We start from the raw sequence: 18,906 nt of genomic DNA, 5'->3' as shown, positions 1-18,906 counted from the left end.
TAACTGTTTGGATATGTACACTTATATTGTATTTGACTTATACTTTAACATATTTAACATGTATTGGTCAACCTGCCATTTAGGGGAGGGGGGTGGAGGGAAGGAGGGGAAAAGTTGGAACAAAAGAATTTGCAACTGTCAAACATGCTGAAAAATTACCCATGCATATATCTTGTAAATAAAAAGCTATAATAAAATATATATATGCATACACACACACACACATAAAGAAGTAAATACTTTAGAAGTGGGTTGAATTTCTAGTGATCTGTGGGTCACATGAGAAAAATGAAAGCTAGCTGAGGGCATATATCTTAAGTTTCTAGAATAAGATTTGTTGAAGGGCTTCTGAAATCACAAATAACTGAGGTATCAATGTTGAGGAAAACTCTTGTTTTAGCTTCTGTTTGTAAATCAATACCCTGCAGTGCTTCTTGCAAGGAACAATAAATTTTTACAAAGCTAGGCCAAAACAAAACAAAACACAGTCCTATCCTTAGAAGCTCCCACTCTAATGGGAGTTAAAAAGCAGGAACAACAAAGAAACTCATTGGAACGTAGTATCCTAGAGAAGAGAGGAACTGATAGGGTGGAAGCTCCTGTTGAAGGAAGTCAGGGAAGCTATGAGACAGAGGCGAGGAGGTCTGGCTTTCTAGGCATGGGGGAAAGCCAGTTCACAGTCAGAGAGTTCAGAGATGAAATAGTGTGTGAGTGTGTATATGAGTATGAATAAGCCAGTATGACTGAATTATAGAGTGCATGGAGGGCAGGGGAGTGCTGCTTCAGCATTCTATATGCCTATTTTCTCATCCCTTTCAGATCTATCTTGGAGTGTCATATGTCCATATTGCTGATGGGCTTAGTGGTAATGTAAAAAGAAAACTGGCAGTATTTTGTTGACAGCGTTCCAGAACTGTTTAGAATAGTCAGTCAACTTTTGCTTTAGTAGACTAAAATTTATGCTTAAAGACTCCTTTCCTAAAGCTTGCAGATTTTGAACCTGGTTTATCAGTATCTAAATATTGAAAAAAGAAACAATTCAAATTACTTGAAGAAATACGAAAGGAAAACTTGGAAGAGTTGAGGATCTCCTAAACAAATCTAAGAAAAACCTAACTAAGAAAGAAGCTAAGCTTCCAAAGAGAACTTTGAAAGGTTGATATGAATTTTTTTGTTGTTGTTCCTTTTTACAATTATTTGATTTTATCCTTTAAGTCATGTCCCATTATCTCTGAACTTAACCTGTCATTAAATGAACGTCAATACTGATTTGGTATTTTATATTCAGTTCTATTGTACTACCTTGTGTTTTATATTTTAATCCACTCTGTAAGTGATTCTACTCTATATCCATATTCTGTGTAACTGCCTAAGCACTTTTCATTTCTGAGAAAGAAAGAACAGGTTAATGAATTAGTCTGGGTTATTTAAAGAAATGCAAAAGAAGTTAAAATAGAAAAGCAACAGGTTAAAAAGAAAACCAAAACTGTTACAGAGAAACATTAAAAAAACTAATCCAGACAGTGATTTATTCATCACCTTGTCCTTGCAGAACAAATTGAGTCCCAGGCTCTTGGTCAGCACAAGAACTTTCAAATTTGGTTTCTCCAGTTATCATGTGGTTAAAAAATGCCAAAAACAAAATGTAGAGATTGAATCACCTTGTTTCTTATTGGTAGAGAGGATCAGGACTTTTTCCAAAATCAGGCAAGAAAGGAGGTGGGTAGTAACATTGTGATTTACCTGAATTTGAATGATTTATAGGAAGTTGAAACTTAATTTCAAAACATGACATATGAGGGCTCAGTGGAATTACTCATGCTATTTTCATATAATAGAACCTAGTAAAAAAAAATAAGTTTTTAAAATTAAAGATAAGCAAAATTGGGACAACAGTCCCACTCAAAACGTATGATTCCTCAACAAATGTATGATTAAACACATGGGAACTAATTTTTCTATCTTTTTACTTTCATTTCTTTCCTCTTGGTTTGTATAAACAGAAAGAGGAATAATAATCTACTTTACTATTTCAGGAATCAATAACATTCAAGGATGTGGCTGTGCATTTTACTCAAGAAGAATGGAGACAATTAAATCCAACCCAGCGGGATCTATACAGAGATGTGATGCTCGAGAACTATAAGAACCTTTCTTCCTTGCGTAAGGACAACCTTCTTCTGTAACTAAAAATATTTCTGTTGTGGTATCATTGTATGAGTATTTGTTTGGGATTATGGAATGGCTTGTAGTGTTTAACTTGGTGCGTAACTGCTGGGTGTGGTGTTCAGGAATGTTTTTTAAAAAATCAGTGTAATATGGAGAGTTACTCAGTCTTTCAAAACTAAAAATTTTCTGTTTCCCATTTTAAAATGATAGGCTTTTCTTTTTACAATAGCTTTGTGAATTCATGGAAGTATACCTTCTCATCCTCTTCCCTCATATCCAGGATTCTACCCTAAATTCTCAAATGTGACAAGTTAAAGACATTAAAGGTTCTCATAGTCTTGGCAAAAAGTTTATGAACTACTTTTCTTTCTGAGTCAAATTACCCCCTGTGAATTATCCTTCACAAATGTGAAGACTAAAAACACAGAGGTGCCTTGTACTTCACTTTGGAGTTTGTAGCACTTTCTTTTTTTTCTTTGGAAAAAATGAGGATTAGGATTGAGGTGAAAGAAGTTGCATCTATATTAGTTTGACTTAGCTTTCAGGGCTAGCTTTTCTTAAAGAAGGGAGTTTAATCCTATATTCAAAGGAAAAACAAATCCAGATAACCAGTACTAATTGATTTAAAGGATATCTCCCCTCCACCCACTTTTTTTTTTTTATATATTGTAGATGGGCTTGAGTATTAGATATATTATATGGTCTCTGTGGTCTTTTCCACCTCTGAGAATGTGTGATATCAGAATTCTAAACTGAGTCTCTGTTCCTCAACAATTTCAATGTCTTTTTCACATGATCAGGTTTGCTAGTTCTTAAGCCACATGTGATATCTCAGCTGGAAAGAGGGGAAGGACCCTGGATATCAGAAACAGAAGTCCCACAGATCGTATGTTCAGGTGAGTAAGTGAACACTAGGCTAATGAGATTCATTTGAAATTTGAGCTATTCAATTGAAAACCTTTGAAATGGAAAAAAATCTCTTTGCATGCAACCTAGGAAAACTATGAAATTAATAAACACACAGAATGTACTTCATGTGCCTTCACTTGAAAAAAAAAATCTCATGAAAAGAAAGCTTCTTTCCTACACATTTCCTAGGAGGCAAAACTGGTAGCATGGGGTCTGATTGTGATAGCCTTTGAATACCTCCCAGAAAAATTTTGAGATCATGTAATTTAGGGCATGTTGGGAAGAAACTGACCTTCTTCAATCAGGGAAATGAATAATATGATGAAGTTGATGTCATAGAAAAGTAAATGCTTGCAGTGTGAACTGAAAGAAAGGCAAGATGTGGACAAAGTTACTCACTAGTTCTCTGTTTTAATGACTCAAGTTTGAAATGATGAAAGCCTCGATTCTGATTCCGATTCCAAATTTCCTTCTGTAATCTTTGTTCATCCTGTGGTATTTCTCCTTCATTACTCCATCATACATTCTGTTCACCTACATCCTGATTTCCCATTTCTTCCCTAACATACACCTATGGATCAACTCTGCTTGTTGTTTTCATTTCTTATTTATTTTTTACTGTACTTGAAGTCTTTATGATTGTCTCTCATAAAGATTGTCTTTCTTTTTTCCTTTGGTAAATAGTAATTTATTTTCTCCAATTACATGTAAAGATAGTTTTCAACCTTCATTTATAAAAGATTTTGAGTTGTAAATATTTCTCCCTTCTTTATCCCCCTTTCTTCTCCCCTGCATGGCAAGCAATCTGAAATAGATGATACATTTGCAATTATATTAAACATATTTTCACATTAGTCATATCGTGAAAGAAGCAACAGAACAAAGGGAAAAACCATGAAGATAAAATTTTTAAAAAGTCAAAATAGTATGCTCTGATCTGCATTCAGATTCTTTGGATGTGGATAGTATTTTCCATCATGAATCCTTTGGAATTGTCTCGGACCATTATATTGCACAGAACTAAGTTCATCATAATTGATCATTGTATAATGTTGCTCTTTTTTTGTACAGTGTTCTCCTTGTTTTACTAGTGCTACTTAGCTTCAGTTCATATAAGTCTTTCCAGGTTTTTCTGACATCTGCCAGCTCATCATTTCTTATAACAATATATTCCATTAACTTCATATACTGTGACTTGTCTGACAGTTTCCCAATTTATGGTCATTATTTCAATTTTCCAGTTCTTCATGAGATACTTTTTAAAAGCCTTTTTGTTCCCCAAATGGTAGGGGCACCTATTCTTTTTTCCTGTTAGCAGCCAGCAAGTATGACATTGTCCCTACTCCCCAAAGAAGAAGGGATGTACTATACTGAGAAATTTCTACAAGTGAGAGCTATTATATGTTTTATTCTTTATCCAATTTAGAAATCTTATTTAAAAAATGAACAGATTTGGGCTCTCGGCATGCCATTTTGCATAGATTGACATCAGGCTTAATTGTCCAGAGTCTCCAGAAATTGCTTGTTTCTCTTTTTTAACATTTGAGCATTTTCCCAAAAATTATTAGCTGTTGTTCTCTGAATGCATCTATCAATCCTATCAGTGTTGTCAAATCTTTTCTTATCTTCTCATATGTCTTTGGCTTTAGGCCTCGCCTGAAAGTGTTTATCATTTTTGTTCATGAGGATTCAGAATTAAGAATTTAATAAAAGTAATTCTCTTTTTTGCACACAGGAGTAGTGAAATTTGATTGCTTTCCCCCCCCAGATTACATTACTCTGAAGACAAGACGTGAAAACCTGGACTGGTCTCCAACACAGGTCTTTTCTCTGAGAGAGTCCTCTAAAGAGATAATCACCAACAGTGATCCCTTTGCTACCCAACTGGAAGAAGCATGGGAATGTGATGTCAGGTCAGAGAAGCAAAAGGGCTTTTGGAATAGACAATCCAAGGCAGTAACAAGAATTCAGAGAAAAACAAATGATGAATTAAATGTTCGTGAATGTAATACACTTGGGAGGAGTTTTAGGCTATTGTCACTTATTGTTCCACTACAGAGAATTTCAGCAGGAAAAAATCTCCAGAAATATGACATATTTGATAAAAATTTCAAAGAGTTTTCAGCCTTAAGTAAAGATAGTAGAATTCCCACTTCTGTTTCTAAGTATAGTAAATGCAGGAAGCCCTTCACTTACCACTCAGATCTTATTCAGATTCATAGAATACCTACTGCACCGAGATCATACAGATGTAATGAATGTGGGAAATCCTTCACTAATAGTTCAGTCCTTAAAAACCACCTGAGAATCCATACCGGAAAGAAATCTTATAAGTGTAATGAATGTGGCAAAGCCTTTAAGCTGAAGCGCTCTGTTTATGAACATCAAAAAATTCATTCTCAGACAAGAGAGAAACCCTATATATGTAGTGACTGTGGGAAAGCCTTTAGTTATAACTCTTTACTCAGGATTCATCAGAGAATTCATAATGGAGAGAAACCATATAAGTGTAATGAATGTGGGAAGACCTTCAAGCACAAGTTCTTGCTTATTGCACATCTGAGAATTCATACTGGGGAAAAAACATACAAGTGTAGTGACTGTGGGAAAGCCTTTGCCTACCGGGCAACACTTATTGATCATCAGAGAATCCATACTGGAGAGAAGCCTTTTAAATGTACTGTATGTGAGAAAACATTCAGCCGTAGATCATCATTGAGTGCTCATCAGAAAATTCATACTGGAGAAAAACCATACAAATGTACTGAATGTGGAAAAGCCTTTGCCCACAAGGGAACATTGACTGGACATCAAATTATTCATACTACAGAGAAACCTTACAAATGTAATGAATGTGGGAAAAGTTTTAACTGGAAGGTCTCGCTTACTGACCATCAGAGAATTCATAGTGGAGAGAAGCTTTTTAAATGTACTGAATGTGGAAAAGCTTTCATCCAGAGGCCATCACTTATTATGCATCGGAAGATTCATAGTGGAGAAAAACCATATAAATGTACTGACTGTGGCAAAGCCTTTATCTACAGGGGAGCACTTAATGAACATCAGAAAATTCATAGTGGAGAGAAACCTTTTAAGTGTACCGAATGTGGGAAAACTTTCAGCCGTAGACAGTTGCTTAACAAGCATCAGACAATTCATTTTAGAGTGAAACTCTTTATCTGTAATGAATGTGGTGAAAGCTTTAATAACAGGTCCAGTCTTAATACTCATGAGAAAATTCACAATAGAAAGAAACCTTTCGAACATCCTAAATGTGGGGAAACATTCCACTATGAGAAATTTCTTAGTCTAAATGAGAAAAATGATACTGATGAAAAAGATTTAGAGTGTAAGGAGTGTGGCAAAATCTTCAAACAGAGGAACTATCTTACTATTCATCAGAGAATTCATACTGGAGAGAAACCTTTTGAATGTACTCTGTGTAAGAAAACTTTCAGACATAAGTCAGGTTTAATTCAGCATAAAAAAATTCATTCTGGAGAGAAACCTTTTAAGTGTACTAGATGTGAGAAAGCTTTCAGCCTCAGTTCATCTCTTGCTCGACATCAGACAATTCATTCTGGAGATAAGCCTTTTGAATGTACTGAGTGTGGGAAAGCCTTTTCCCTCAAGAGATACCTTATTGTACATCAGAGAATCCATACTGGAGAGAAACCTTTTGAATGTGCTCAGTGTGGAAAAGCTTTTTGCCACCGTTCAAATCTTGTTATACACGAAGGAATTCACACTGGGGAGAAACCTTTTAAATGTACTGATTGTGGGAAAACCTTCCGCCAAAGTAGGTCTCTTACCGTACATCAGAGAATTCATACTGGGGAGAAACCTTTTGAATGTACTCAGTGTGGGAAAGCCTTTACCCTCAGAGGAAAACTCACTGTCCATCAGAAAACTCACACTGGATAAAAACTCTCTATCTGCCATGAATGTAGGAAAGCCTTCGGCAATATCTCACTACATTGGAGACATCAAAATCCATACAAAAGAGAAATGTTTTGTGTGTTTTCTGAAGTTGAGAAAGCTTTCAGTCATAGAATATACTTGGTTCTACATCAGGAGATTCATATTGCAGTAAAACCATATAAGTGTAATGAATGTGGTAAGAACCTTCAGGCAGAGGGAATGTACTCTAAAGCAGAGAGTTCACACTGCAGAGTGACCATGTAAATGCAATCAATGTGGGAAATCCTTCACCTACAACTCAATCCTTAGGAAACATCAGTGAATTGACAGAGAGATCCTTTGTAATTTCATTCTTTTCATTTAATTTTGCTTTTGATGAGGGATTCGGGATTAAGTGACTTGCCCAGGATCACACAGCTAATAAATATTAAGTGTCTGAGGCCAGATTTGAAGTCAGGTCCTTGCGACTTCAGGGCCAGTGCTCTATCCTCTGTACTATCTAGCTGCCTTGACCCCTGTAATTTTAACTGATATGGTATAAAAGACTTCCTTTAATTATTTCTCAATCCTTGGAAATTCATAATTGAGAGAATCTCTCCAGAATGAATGTTAGAAAGCCTTAAAATGAATTACTATCTTTTTTCTTTGCTCTTTATTTCCGAGTGTACTATCACATTCAGGTGATAAAAATTGTTTTGTTTTCCCTTCTATTGCTCTGTACCTAAATAGTCTCCATATTTATCCTTCTGCTTTAAGGGGAATTAATATTGTGAAAATCAGTATTTCTTTGTGATCCACCCTTTTGCCGATTTTTGACAGACCCTGTTTCTCAAGGACAGACAATTTCTGAAAGATTTGAGTGAGTAAGAAGGACATTCCTGGTCCAAGGCATCTTTCCTTTAACTTGTCTGGCCTTGGCCGCTTTCTTTTGTTTACCCCTTAAGCAGAAGCCCTCTTGAATTAAGGCTTCCCTCAAAGGAATAACTATGTCCTTGCTTCTCCTAATCGGAATTTGGAGAGCAGCAGCTAGGTGGCACAATGGCTACAGCACTGACCCTGCAGTCAGGAGGACTTGACATTTATTAGCCGTGTGATCCTGAACAAATCATGTAACTACAATTGGATCATCGAAAAGAAAAAATTGGGGTGATCCGGTCTTCTATATCAAAGACAATACAGGAGAGAACCTGATGATTTTTTTTATTTTTATTTTTAAATAACTTTTTATTGACAGAACCCATGCCAGGGTAATTTTTTACAGCATTATCCCTTGCACTCACTTCTGTTCCGATTTTTCCCTTCCCTCCCTCCATCCCCTCCCCAAGATGGCAAGCAGTCCTATACATGTTGAATAGGTTACAGTATATCCTAGATATAATATATGTGTGCAGAACCGAACAGTTCTCTTGTTGCACAGAAAGAATTGGATTCAGAAGGTATAAATAACCCGGGAAGAAAAACAAAAATGCAAGCAATTTATATTAATTTCCCAGTGTTCTTTCTTTGGGTGTAGCTGCTTCTTGATCCTTGATCAATTGAAACTGAATTAGATCTCTTTATCGAAGAGATCCACTTCCATCAGAATACATCCTCAAACAGTATCGTTGTTGAGGTATATAATGATCTCCTGGTTCTGCTCATTTCACATGAACTTCAGTTCATGTAAGTCTCGCCAGTCCTCTCTGTATTCATCCTGCTGGTCATTTCTTACAGAACAATAATATTCCATAACATTCATATACCACAATTTACTCAACCATTCTCCAATTGATGGGCATCCATTCATTTTCCAGCTTCTAGCCACTACAAACAGGGCTGCCACAAACATTTTGGCACATACAGGTCCCTTTCCCTTCTTTAGTATCTCTTTGGGGAGATGACATTTTTTTTTAACCAGGATTGCTAGAGGCAACTGGGTCATATAAAAAACATTCCTTAAGTTCCAGGATGTGTGTAATTAGGTCTGAAAGAAGTTCCATTTTCCCTATTCTTTTCACTTAAGGAGTGGTCCTGTTTTCAATTCTCCTTCCCTGCTTCCCCAGTGAAGAAGTAATTGGAAGGTGCTAAGAACTGGTAACCCATTTCCTCATTTAAATATCCAGCAGTGGTTGCCCTGCTTTTGCCAGAGAAGGTCCAAATGAAGCATTCAGTCTTTTGTCAGTTATGTCTGACTCTTCATAACTTCCTCTGTGGTTCTCTTAGCAAAGATACTGGAGTTGTTTTACCCTTCTCTAGCTCATTTTACAGAGAAGGAAACTAAGGCAGGAAGAGTTAAGTAACTTGTCCAGGGTCATACAGTATGTCTGAGTATGAGACCAGAGTTAAACTCAGGAAGATGATGTTTCCTGACTCTGAGTCCAGCAGTGTGTCCACTTCACTACCTAGATACCCTGATGCCCAAGTGATGTCCTTCTGTCAGACCGATGAGAGGGAAGACAGATCCAGGTTTAAGAGTCCCCGTCTACCGTCACTTAAGTCTTTGGTCCATGACAGGTCACACTGACCAAGTTACTGCTAGGCTGACCAACAAGTTGATCTCTCCAGGGCTTTTGACACAAGTGGAAGCAGCAGAGACCCCTTTATTAATAAACTTGGGGCTCTATTGATACGTGATATCTTGCATGGAAAATGGCCTCTGTTGACCTTTTCATGATATTGCAATTGGAAGTACTTCCTGAATTTACATGCATAAACATATCATTTTTAATATAATACTATCCTACCAGCCTTCTTTGATCTATTTTTTTTTAAGTATAGCCATCCAAAGATGTATTCCATTAAGAGGTTTTATACCAAGGACTGGAGAATAATTAGTAAAGGCAGGAGATTACTTGGCTGATGATTAAGGGACCATGGCAAATTGGAGTTTTCAGGTCTCCGTGACTCATTCAGAGAAATCTCCAGCTTCAGGTAAAGGACGGCAAGAGGCAGGTGAAAGAATCCACAAGGGGATTCACCGTATATTCAAGGTATCTTCATATTCCTTTCTAGGTCCTTGGCCTTCCTTAAATATACTGGATCTGAGCATTTAAAGTTCTCATGTTACTAATCTCCCAGTTCAAAATCTCTCTTTTGCTTATGAACTTTAGGTGACTTTGAAGTACTGTCTTAATGTACCTCCACTGGAAGCCCCTATCTCCACCTTCCCTGTGCCTCAGCCTGAAGTGAGATGTGTTTCCACTCCACTTCATATTGCTTTTGCTCTTTCCCAGAAGCCTTCTCACGCTAGAGATTCCCCTTCCCCCTCATCGCTTTTCGGATTGGTTACGTCCTGTCTAGAACCATTATTTGGGGAGATGACCAGGATATACACTCTCATTTCTCCCTCTGCTCCATTTTTTACTGTACTCATCCTTTCTAGTTCTCTTTTATGTATTCTCTCTACATTAGAATTTAACCTATATGAATAGGCAGTTTTCAGATGAAGAAATTATCTGTAGTTATATGAAAAAATCTTTAAATTTCTGTTGATGAGAGAAATGCAAATTAAAACAATTCTGAGATACTACTTTATCAGATTGACAAATAAGACAGAAAAATGATAAATGTTGAATAAGATGTGGGGAAATTGGAACACTACTGCATTATTGGCTGTTCTGGAGAATAAGTTGGACCTATGTTGGGCTATAAAACTGGATACCCTGTGATCCAGCAATACCACCACTAGGGTCTGCATCCCAAAAGGATCATAAAAAAGGGAAAAGGACCCACATGTGCAAAAATATTTAAAGCACCTCTTTTTGTGGTGACAAAGAATTGGAAACTGAGATACCCATCAATAGATATTATCAATTGAAGAAATTGTACATGAATATAATGGAGTAGTATTGTGTTATGAGAAATAATAATTCATAATATATGAATTATGCTGAGTGAAGTGAGCAAAACCAGGATAACATTGTATATAAAAACAGCAACATTATGTGATGATCAACTATAGTAGATTTAGCTCTTCTCAGCAACACTATGATCCACACCAAATCTAAGGGACCAGTGATAGAAAATGGTACCACATCCAGAGAAAAAACTGGAGTCTGAATGCAGATCCAAACATACTATTTTCATTTTTTTTAATTTATGGATTTTCCGTTTTGTCCTGATTTTTCTTTCACAACATGACTAATAAGGAAATATGTTTAATGTGGTTATGCATGTATATTCTATATCAGATTGTTTGCTGTCTTAGGGAGGAGTTATGGGAGAAAGGGAGAAAAATATGGAGCTTAAAATCTTACTAAGATGGATGCTGAAAACTATCTTTACATGTAATTGAAAAAAACTATTAAGTAAAAAAAAAAAAAAAAAAGATGGCGTTCCTAGGGGATAGAGAATATACCTTTTTTTAATGTATTAGTATTCCCAGTCCTTGGCATAGTTCCTGAAATATAGTAAACACTAAATGCTTTATTTCTGTTTACTGTAATTAGCAATTAAATAACAAATAGCAAGAGTGGAGTAGGTAGAGATCATTGGACATAAAATGACATGTCTACCTTTACTGCTTTAAGTCCTTCTTCCTTCATGAGAATAAGGAAGAAGCAGCTTTGGAGAAATTGGACAGTGAAAGGGTTATTTCTTTCCCTAGCTAGAAGGCAGAGAAGATGAGAATCCTTTCCAAGAGGAAAATTAAGTTACCATGGCAACTGTGATTTCTTGTTAAGATTCCTTTGTGTCTATCCCTGTCATTTTCTGTTTTCACCACTCACTTCCACTTATCTAATTCATCTGTTAGACTAACACAGCAAGTCTCACTGGCAGGGGAAGCAGCAGAGTTGAGGTCTCTTTCATGTATTCAGAAGGAAAAGCTGGGGACCAAATGAGAGGTAGCTTCTACCTTGATAATTCCAAAATGGACGATGTACTCTACACTTCTACTGGAACAACCAAAAAAAGTAAATAAATAAATACAACTACTGCCTGGAACTCGACTCCTGATATCTTCCAGGAATCCCCAGAGAGTTATCCCAGAAGCCCAAGTTTCCAATATATCACTGATTGGCTTATCTGAGATTGCATCTGCTTAAATGTCTCTCTTCTCTTATTTCAATGCATGTATTATATAAGCAGCAGCCATCCAAGATACGAATTCTTGTTCCCATCCCATTTTTTGGCTTCCTCTTTGTGTTCTGAATTAGAGTTTTTTTTTAAATTAATTTTAAAATCTGACCATTCCATTTCTTTCTATTAACCCCAGATTGGCTTGGAGGAGAGGTTGGAGAAAAGAGATAATCAACCCAGCAGCCTGGGAAGCTGTTGTATGTACTTTTAAAAAGCCCAGTTGTTTCCTTTGTTACTCGAGTGTGTTAATAAATCACGTGAATTATCAAATCCTGAGTTTCAGAAGTCATAATAGAAGGCAGATACCTAACTCCTGGGGAAGAAAGGGAGCTTGAGTGACTTGGAGACAGGATTTTTTGGTATTTTGGAATACACTAAGGTTATACTCAGACTTGTGGCAATCTCAGGGCTGGTAGTTGATCTAAATATTTTTGTAGTAGGGTCACTCATAGGTAGCTAGAACACCATCTGGAAGCTCAGGAATCTATTCATTCCCTTTCTGGCTGAATAAGGGACCAGATCTCAGGATAATTTCTTTTCATCAACATGGAGGAAGGTTAAAAGAGCCAGGGATGAGTTGTCAAGATTTCTACTTAACTGTCCTAGTACCATAGACTGCTGTTCACTGAGCACAGTCTGCTTCCCATGTAAGTTTTTAGTCCTCTGGCTAGCTAGAACACCATCTGGAAGCTCAGGAATCTATTCATTCCCTTTCTGGCTGAATAAGGGACCAGATCTCAGGATAATTTCTTTTCATCAACATGGAGGAAGGTTAAAAGAGCCAGGGATGAGTTGTCAAGATTTCTACTTAACTGTCCTAGTACCATAGACTGCTGTTCACTGAGCACAGTCTGCTTCATATGTAAGTTTTTAGTCCTCTGGCTTTGTTTCATGCTCTTCTGATTGGATTTGTAAGCTTGGAGTCCGGTGTGTTTTAACCAGCTTTTGTGAGATGAGCTCCATTTCTGGGTTGTAGAAGTTAACTAAGGCCTTTCAGTGTCTGTCACAGGCGTGTGTGTGAGATCCTGGAGGAGAACAAGATCAGCCCTGTGCTTTCTGGTTAGCATTACTGAGGACCGTGTGGAGAATGGGTTAGAATGGCAAGAGGGGATATGGAGGAGCCAGACTGTCTTAGTCCAAGTGAGAGGAGATGAGGGCTGTTGGCCATGAGATTAGAAAGGAGAATATCACAGTGAGGGGTGCTGGAGATGCCCAGAAATGGCTTAATCAGTTTTTAGGGCCAGCATTCACACCTCTGAAATGGGCAGATGCTACAACTCGGGGCTTGATTCATTGCTTTGTTGATTATCTAGAGCAGAAGTCCGCAAAGTACCATCAAGAGCCAAATCTAGTTACATGTCGGATTTCATAGGGTGCTTCTTAACAGTATTCACATTTTAAAATACAATAAAACTTTAAGAACATAAGAAGAAGACTTAGCTCACTGAACATAAAAAACAGGGGATTGTAAATTGACTCCTGAGCTAAACTTAAGCTGTCAAAATATTTTGGAGATAGTCTGTTTCCCACAATTAAAGTCCAGCAAACAGGTTTTGTCCTGAATTTGGCAAAATAGTAATCCTTTGTGTTCAGGATGATTTGACCCTCTGGCAAAGGGCATTGCCTGGACCTCACAGATGAAGAAATTGAGACAAATAGGGTTAAGTGACTTATCCAGGATCATACAGTTGGTATATGTCTGAAGCTGGATTTGAACTCAGGTCTTTCAGACTCAGGGCCAATACTTTATACACTGTCAAACTGCCCTAAAGCTCATCTTAAATGCTATCTTATCCACAAAGTCTTCCCTGGACTCTCTCAGCTCTAAGAAGGAAGGAAAGAAAGAAAGAAGGAGGAAGGAAGGAAGGAAGAAAGAAAGGAAGGAAGAGATTTAGCTCCCCTTATTTCCCAAGGCTGTTCATCATACAATCCTTGCTCCTTGTCACTGATGGGTATTGAGCTCCTGTTTCCATCACAAAACTCTGATTCTGTGCCCCACGGGCTGGCCCCCCAAAACTTGAGACTATGACTGGCCCCACAGGAGCCAAGGATACCTGAATTGTCCCAAGATGAGTTCACTATGAGAATGATCTCAAGATTTAAGAATGATCCTGTGTTTGGAACCTGATGAAATTAGTAGTTTAATTGTATACTTTCTTGTTTGTATTTGTCTTGTCATTTCACTGTATCTGTATCCCCGTCTTTGCAGAATATCTGTGTCATGTTTTGAGCTAGATTTTGTTACTTTGAAAGATTTAGAATGTAGCCAGCCAGAAAGACTTCTAAGTGCAAAAATGAGAGAACCCTGGGAAAGATTTACTAAGTTTACTAACTCTCATCCTGGGCTTTCTATGGGATTTCAAGATTTCAAGAAAAGAAAAGCTTGTAAGACTTTTTTTTTTTTTCCCATCATCCCCACAGTGGCCAACTTGGGAATGCAGAATTATAGTTAGATAATTAAAATTGTAGAACTGTTAAAAACAGCGTATCCAATTCTGGAAGTTTTGAGATTAATCATTTTGGAGTTTGGCAATTAGTCTTTTTTAAGATTGCAGGAACTCATCCCTTTCTGAAACACCTTAGTAAGTTTTGAAGTAGCACTTTATAGAATTTATTTTAAGGAAAAATAAGAATTAGATCTGTTAAAAAGGGTTTTTTTTTTTTTTTAAGTATTGTTCCAGGGCTGTGAAGGAAAGTTAGTTGGCAGAAGTGAATGGAATGAAGGAAAAAATTGGTCAATAGCAACTTCTTGTTAACACTTCCTTGACTTCCCATTTTGTCCCCATTTCCCTTCTGCACCACTTAGAAAAAAACAATGCTCCTACCTAAAGACCAGGATAGATGCTTACAAAGAGAAAGCACCTCAGAAAGTATTCAGGGACTTTCTCCATAACTCCTCTCATCCAGAGTCACGTGTGTCTCACTTGTGGGAATTGTTAACAGGACAATTCCAGCCTTCTGTTAACCCCTCTTATCTCAGATCAGAATTCTCCATACTGAATTGAAGGGAAATTTGAATTCTACCCCACTTGATTGGTAGAAAGTGGGGGCAGCGATCACAGTGGGGCCCTTTACATCTTGCCCTAGCAGGTCCCTAACCCCGCACCTGCAGCCCCATGTCCAACATTCCCTGAGCCCTATCACCGGGAACTACCATCAGTGGGAAGATCCTGGCACCAGCCCCTAAGAGTGCCTTCTGCTGCATACTTTCAGACATTCAGCAAATACCTGATATTTTACTCATCATGAATACCTTTAAATCACTTTACACACTTTCATCATAGCCATAATTTTCAAATGAAAATTTGCTATTATGTTAAATATTATTATCTATTTTATAACTAAATAAACCTCATTAAATAAGTTTTCAAATATCTAATTTTTATCATATCCTTTTAAAAGGATGTCAACATCCAGATTAAAAATTGCTTTGTCTACAGCATTACAATGACCTCTCAAATTGCACAATATAAATTTAGAAATACAGGACTTTCCTGAAGGAAAGTTATTTGGCAGAAGTGAATGGAATGAAGGAAAAAATCGGTAAATAGCAACCTCTTGTTAACACTTCCTTGATTTCCCATTTTGTCCCCATTTCCCTTCTGCACCATTTAGAAAAAAACAATGCTCCTTCCTAAAGACCAGGATAGATGCTTACAAAGAGAAAGCACCTCAGAAAGTATTCAGGGACTTTCTCCATAACTCCTCTCATCCAGAGTCACATGTGTCTCACTTGTGGGAACTGTTAACAGGACAATTCCAGCCTTCTGTTAACCCCTCTTATCTCAGATCAGAATTCTCCATACTGAATTGAAGGGAAATTTGAATTCTACCCCACTTGATTGGTAGAAAGTGGGGGCAGCGATCACAGTGGGGCCCTTTACATCCTGCCCTAGCAGGTCCCTAACGCCAGCACCTGCAGCCCCATGTCCAACATTCCCTGAGCCCTATCACCGGGAACTACCATCAGTGGGAAGGTCCTGGCACCAGCCCCTAAGCAGTGCCTTCTGCTGCACACTTTCAGACATTCAGCAAATACCTGATATTTTACTCATCATGAATACCTTTAAATCACTTTACACACTTTCATCATAGCCCTAATTTTCAAATGAAAATTTGCTATTATGTTAAATATTATTATCTATTTTATAACTAAATAAACCTCATTAAATAAGTTTTCAAATATCTAATTTTTATCATATCCTTTTAAAAGGATGTCAACATCCAGATTAAAAATTGCTTTGTCTACAGCATTACAATGACCTCTCAAATTGCACAATATAAATTTAGAAATACAGGACTTTCCTGAAGGAAAGTTATTTGGCAGAAGTGAATGGAATGAAGGAAAAAATCGGTAAATAGCAACCTCTTGTTAACACTTCCTTGATTTCCCATTTTGTCCCCATTTCCCTTCTGCACCATTTAGAAAAAAACAATGCTTCTTCCTAAAGACCAGGATAGATGCTTACAAAGAGAAAGCACCTCAGAAAGTATTCAGGGACTTTCTCCATAACACCTCTCATCCAGAGTCACATGTGTCTCACTTGTGGGAACTGTTAACAGGACAATTCCAGCCTTCTGTTAACCCCTCTTATCTCAGATCAGAATTCTCCATACTGAATTGAAGGGAAATTTGAATTCTACCCCACTTGATTGGTAGAAAGTGGGGGCAGCAATCACAGTGGGGCCCTTTACATCCTGCCCTAGCAGGTCCCTAACGCCAGCACCTGCAGCCCCATGTCCAACATTCCCTGAGCCCTATCACGGGAACTACCATCAGTGGGAAGGTCCTGGCACCAGCCCCTAAGCAGTGCCTTCTGCTGCACACTTTCAGACATTCAGCAAATACCTGATATTTTACTCATCATGAATACCTTTAAATCACTTTACACACTTTCATCATAGCCCTAATTTTCAAATGAAAATTTGCTATTATGTTAAATATTATTATCTATTTTATAACTAAATAAACCTCATTAAATAAGTTTTCAAATATCTAATTTTTATCATATCCTTTTAAAAGGATGTCAACATCCAGATTAAAAATTGCTTTGTCTACAGCATTACAATGACCTCTCAAATTGCACAATATAAATTTAGAAATACAGGACTTTCCTGAAGGAAAGTTATTTGGCAGAAGTGAATGGAATGAAGGAAAAAATCGGTAAATAGCAACCTCTTGTTAACACTTCCTTGATTTCCCATTTTGTCCCCATTTCCCTTCTGCACCATTTAGAAAAAAACAATGCTCCTTCCTAAAGACCAGGATAGATGCTTACAAAGAGAAAGCACCTCAGAAAGTATTCAGGGACTTTCTCCATAACTCCTCTCATCCAGAGTCACATGTGTCTCACTTGTGGGAATTGTTAACAGGACAATTCCAGCCTTCTGTTAACCCCTCTTATCTCAGATCAGAATTCTCCATACTGAATTAAAGGGAAATTTGAATTCTACCCCACTTGATTGGTAGAAAGCTGGGGCAGCGATCACAGTGGGGCCCTTTACATCCTGCCCTAGCAGGTCCCTAACCCCAGCACCTGCAGCCCCATGTCCAACATTCCCTGAGCCCTATCACCGGGAACTACCATCAGTGGGAAGGTCCTGGCACCAGCCCCTAAGCAGTGCCTTCTGCTGCACACCCCAAAGTCCAGGCAGTCAGTATCTCCAAGGTGGGCCTGCCATTGGCATGCCCTGCCCAACTGCTACCTACCATGCCGGGCGCACGGACCCAGTCAGCTTCTGCCCTTGGGAAGCCCAGTCTTCTCTGTTCCAGTTGCAGAAAAGTATTAGGTGTGTAACTTAGGGTAAGTTATTTCAGCTCTGCTCCATTTCCTGATTTGTAACGGGAAAGTTAATGATGGTTGTTGTGAGATCAAAATATAATCATTGTAAAATGCCGAACATAGTGACTGACATATGCTAAGCACTGCACTATTATCATTTCTCTAATTAAATGTAATCATTCTGTATTTGATAACTTTAAAATGGTTTTAAAAGGGGGCAGCTAGTGGTGCAGTGAATAGAGCAGCATCCCTGAAGTCAGGAGGATCTGAGTTCAAATCTCACATCAGATACTTTACACTTCCTAGCTGTGTGATGCTGGGCAAGTCACTTAACCCCAATTGCCTCAGCAAGAAAAAAGTAAATAATAAATAAAATGGTTTTAAAATCCCAAAGGTAGTAAAATCAATGGTTTTTATATGTAATAATCTGGAAATGCAATTGATGTCATCTGAAGTTTATTGTATTTCTAAATTTATATAGTGCAATTTGAGAGGTCATTGTAATGCTGTAGACAAAGCAATTTTTAATCTGGATGTTGACATCCTTTTAAAAGGATATGATAAAAATTGGATATTTGAAAACTTATTTAATGAGGTATATTTAGTTATAAAATAGATAATGATATTTAACATAATAGCAAATTTTCATTTGAAAATTAGGGCTATGATGAAAGTGTGTAAAGTGATTTAAAGGTATTCATGATGAGTCAAATATCAGGTATTTGCTGAATGTCTGAAATCTCAGACTATGGGAAGTTTTCATTTATAAGTAAAGAATTAATGAAATATTAACTGTTAGGGAAACATCAGGAAAAATATTCAAGCTCTAACTTGTAGCGAGTGAAATTTTACTTGTTTAGATAAGAATTCCTGGGATTATAAATTTACTCTTTTGAGCTTTGATTAGGGAAATATTATATGAATTGACATAAAGCCAATAGTAGAAAATGGCATGTATACCAATCTGGGGCTTGCGAAGGTACACGTCTGTGCCTGGGAAATGTTGTGAGGACGGTCCTCCTGACTCTATTTCCTCATTGTGCTGTATCCTTGCTGGAAAGGAAAA

The 18,906-nt window shown here is 37.5% G+C and overlaps 1 protein-coding gene across 4 annotated transcripts in view; it reads left to right on the top strand.

The window, feature by feature from the left end:
- The window catches only part of LOC127556643 (zinc finger protein 665-like), a 92,629-nt gene that overhangs the window by 49,241 nt on the left and 24,482 nt on the right, over window positions 1-18,906 (top strand). For 3 of the 4 annotated variants that reach the window (XM_051989914.1, XM_051989912.1, XM_051989911.1), the window contains 3 exons: window positions 2,037-2,163; window positions 2,970-3,065; window positions 4,847-12,327. The exons of the other annotated variant lie outside the window; for it this stretch is intronic. In XM_051989914.1, the coding sequence (XP_051845874.1) occupies window positions 2,037-2,163; window positions 2,970-3,065; window positions 4,847-7,002 (2,379 nt within the window). In that variant the 3' untranslated portion in view covers window positions 7,003-12,327. Of the gene's footprint in view, window positions 1-2,036; window positions 2,164-2,969; window positions 3,066-4,846; window positions 12,328-18,906 lie in introns of those variants that run through there. 4 annotated transcript variants of the gene reach the window in all.

Source organism: Antechinus flavipes, chromosome 3, assembly GCF_016432865.1.
Source record: "Antechinus flavipes isolate AdamAnt ecotype Samford, QLD, Australia chromosome 3, AdamAnt_v2, whole genome shotgun sequence".
Lineage (NCBI taxonomy): Eukaryota > Metazoa > Chordata > Mammalia > Dasyuromorphia > Dasyuridae > Antechinus > Antechinus flavipes.
The sequence above is the reverse complement of the archived record's forward strand: the minus strand, read 5'-3'. Positions and strand labels throughout refer to the sequence as shown.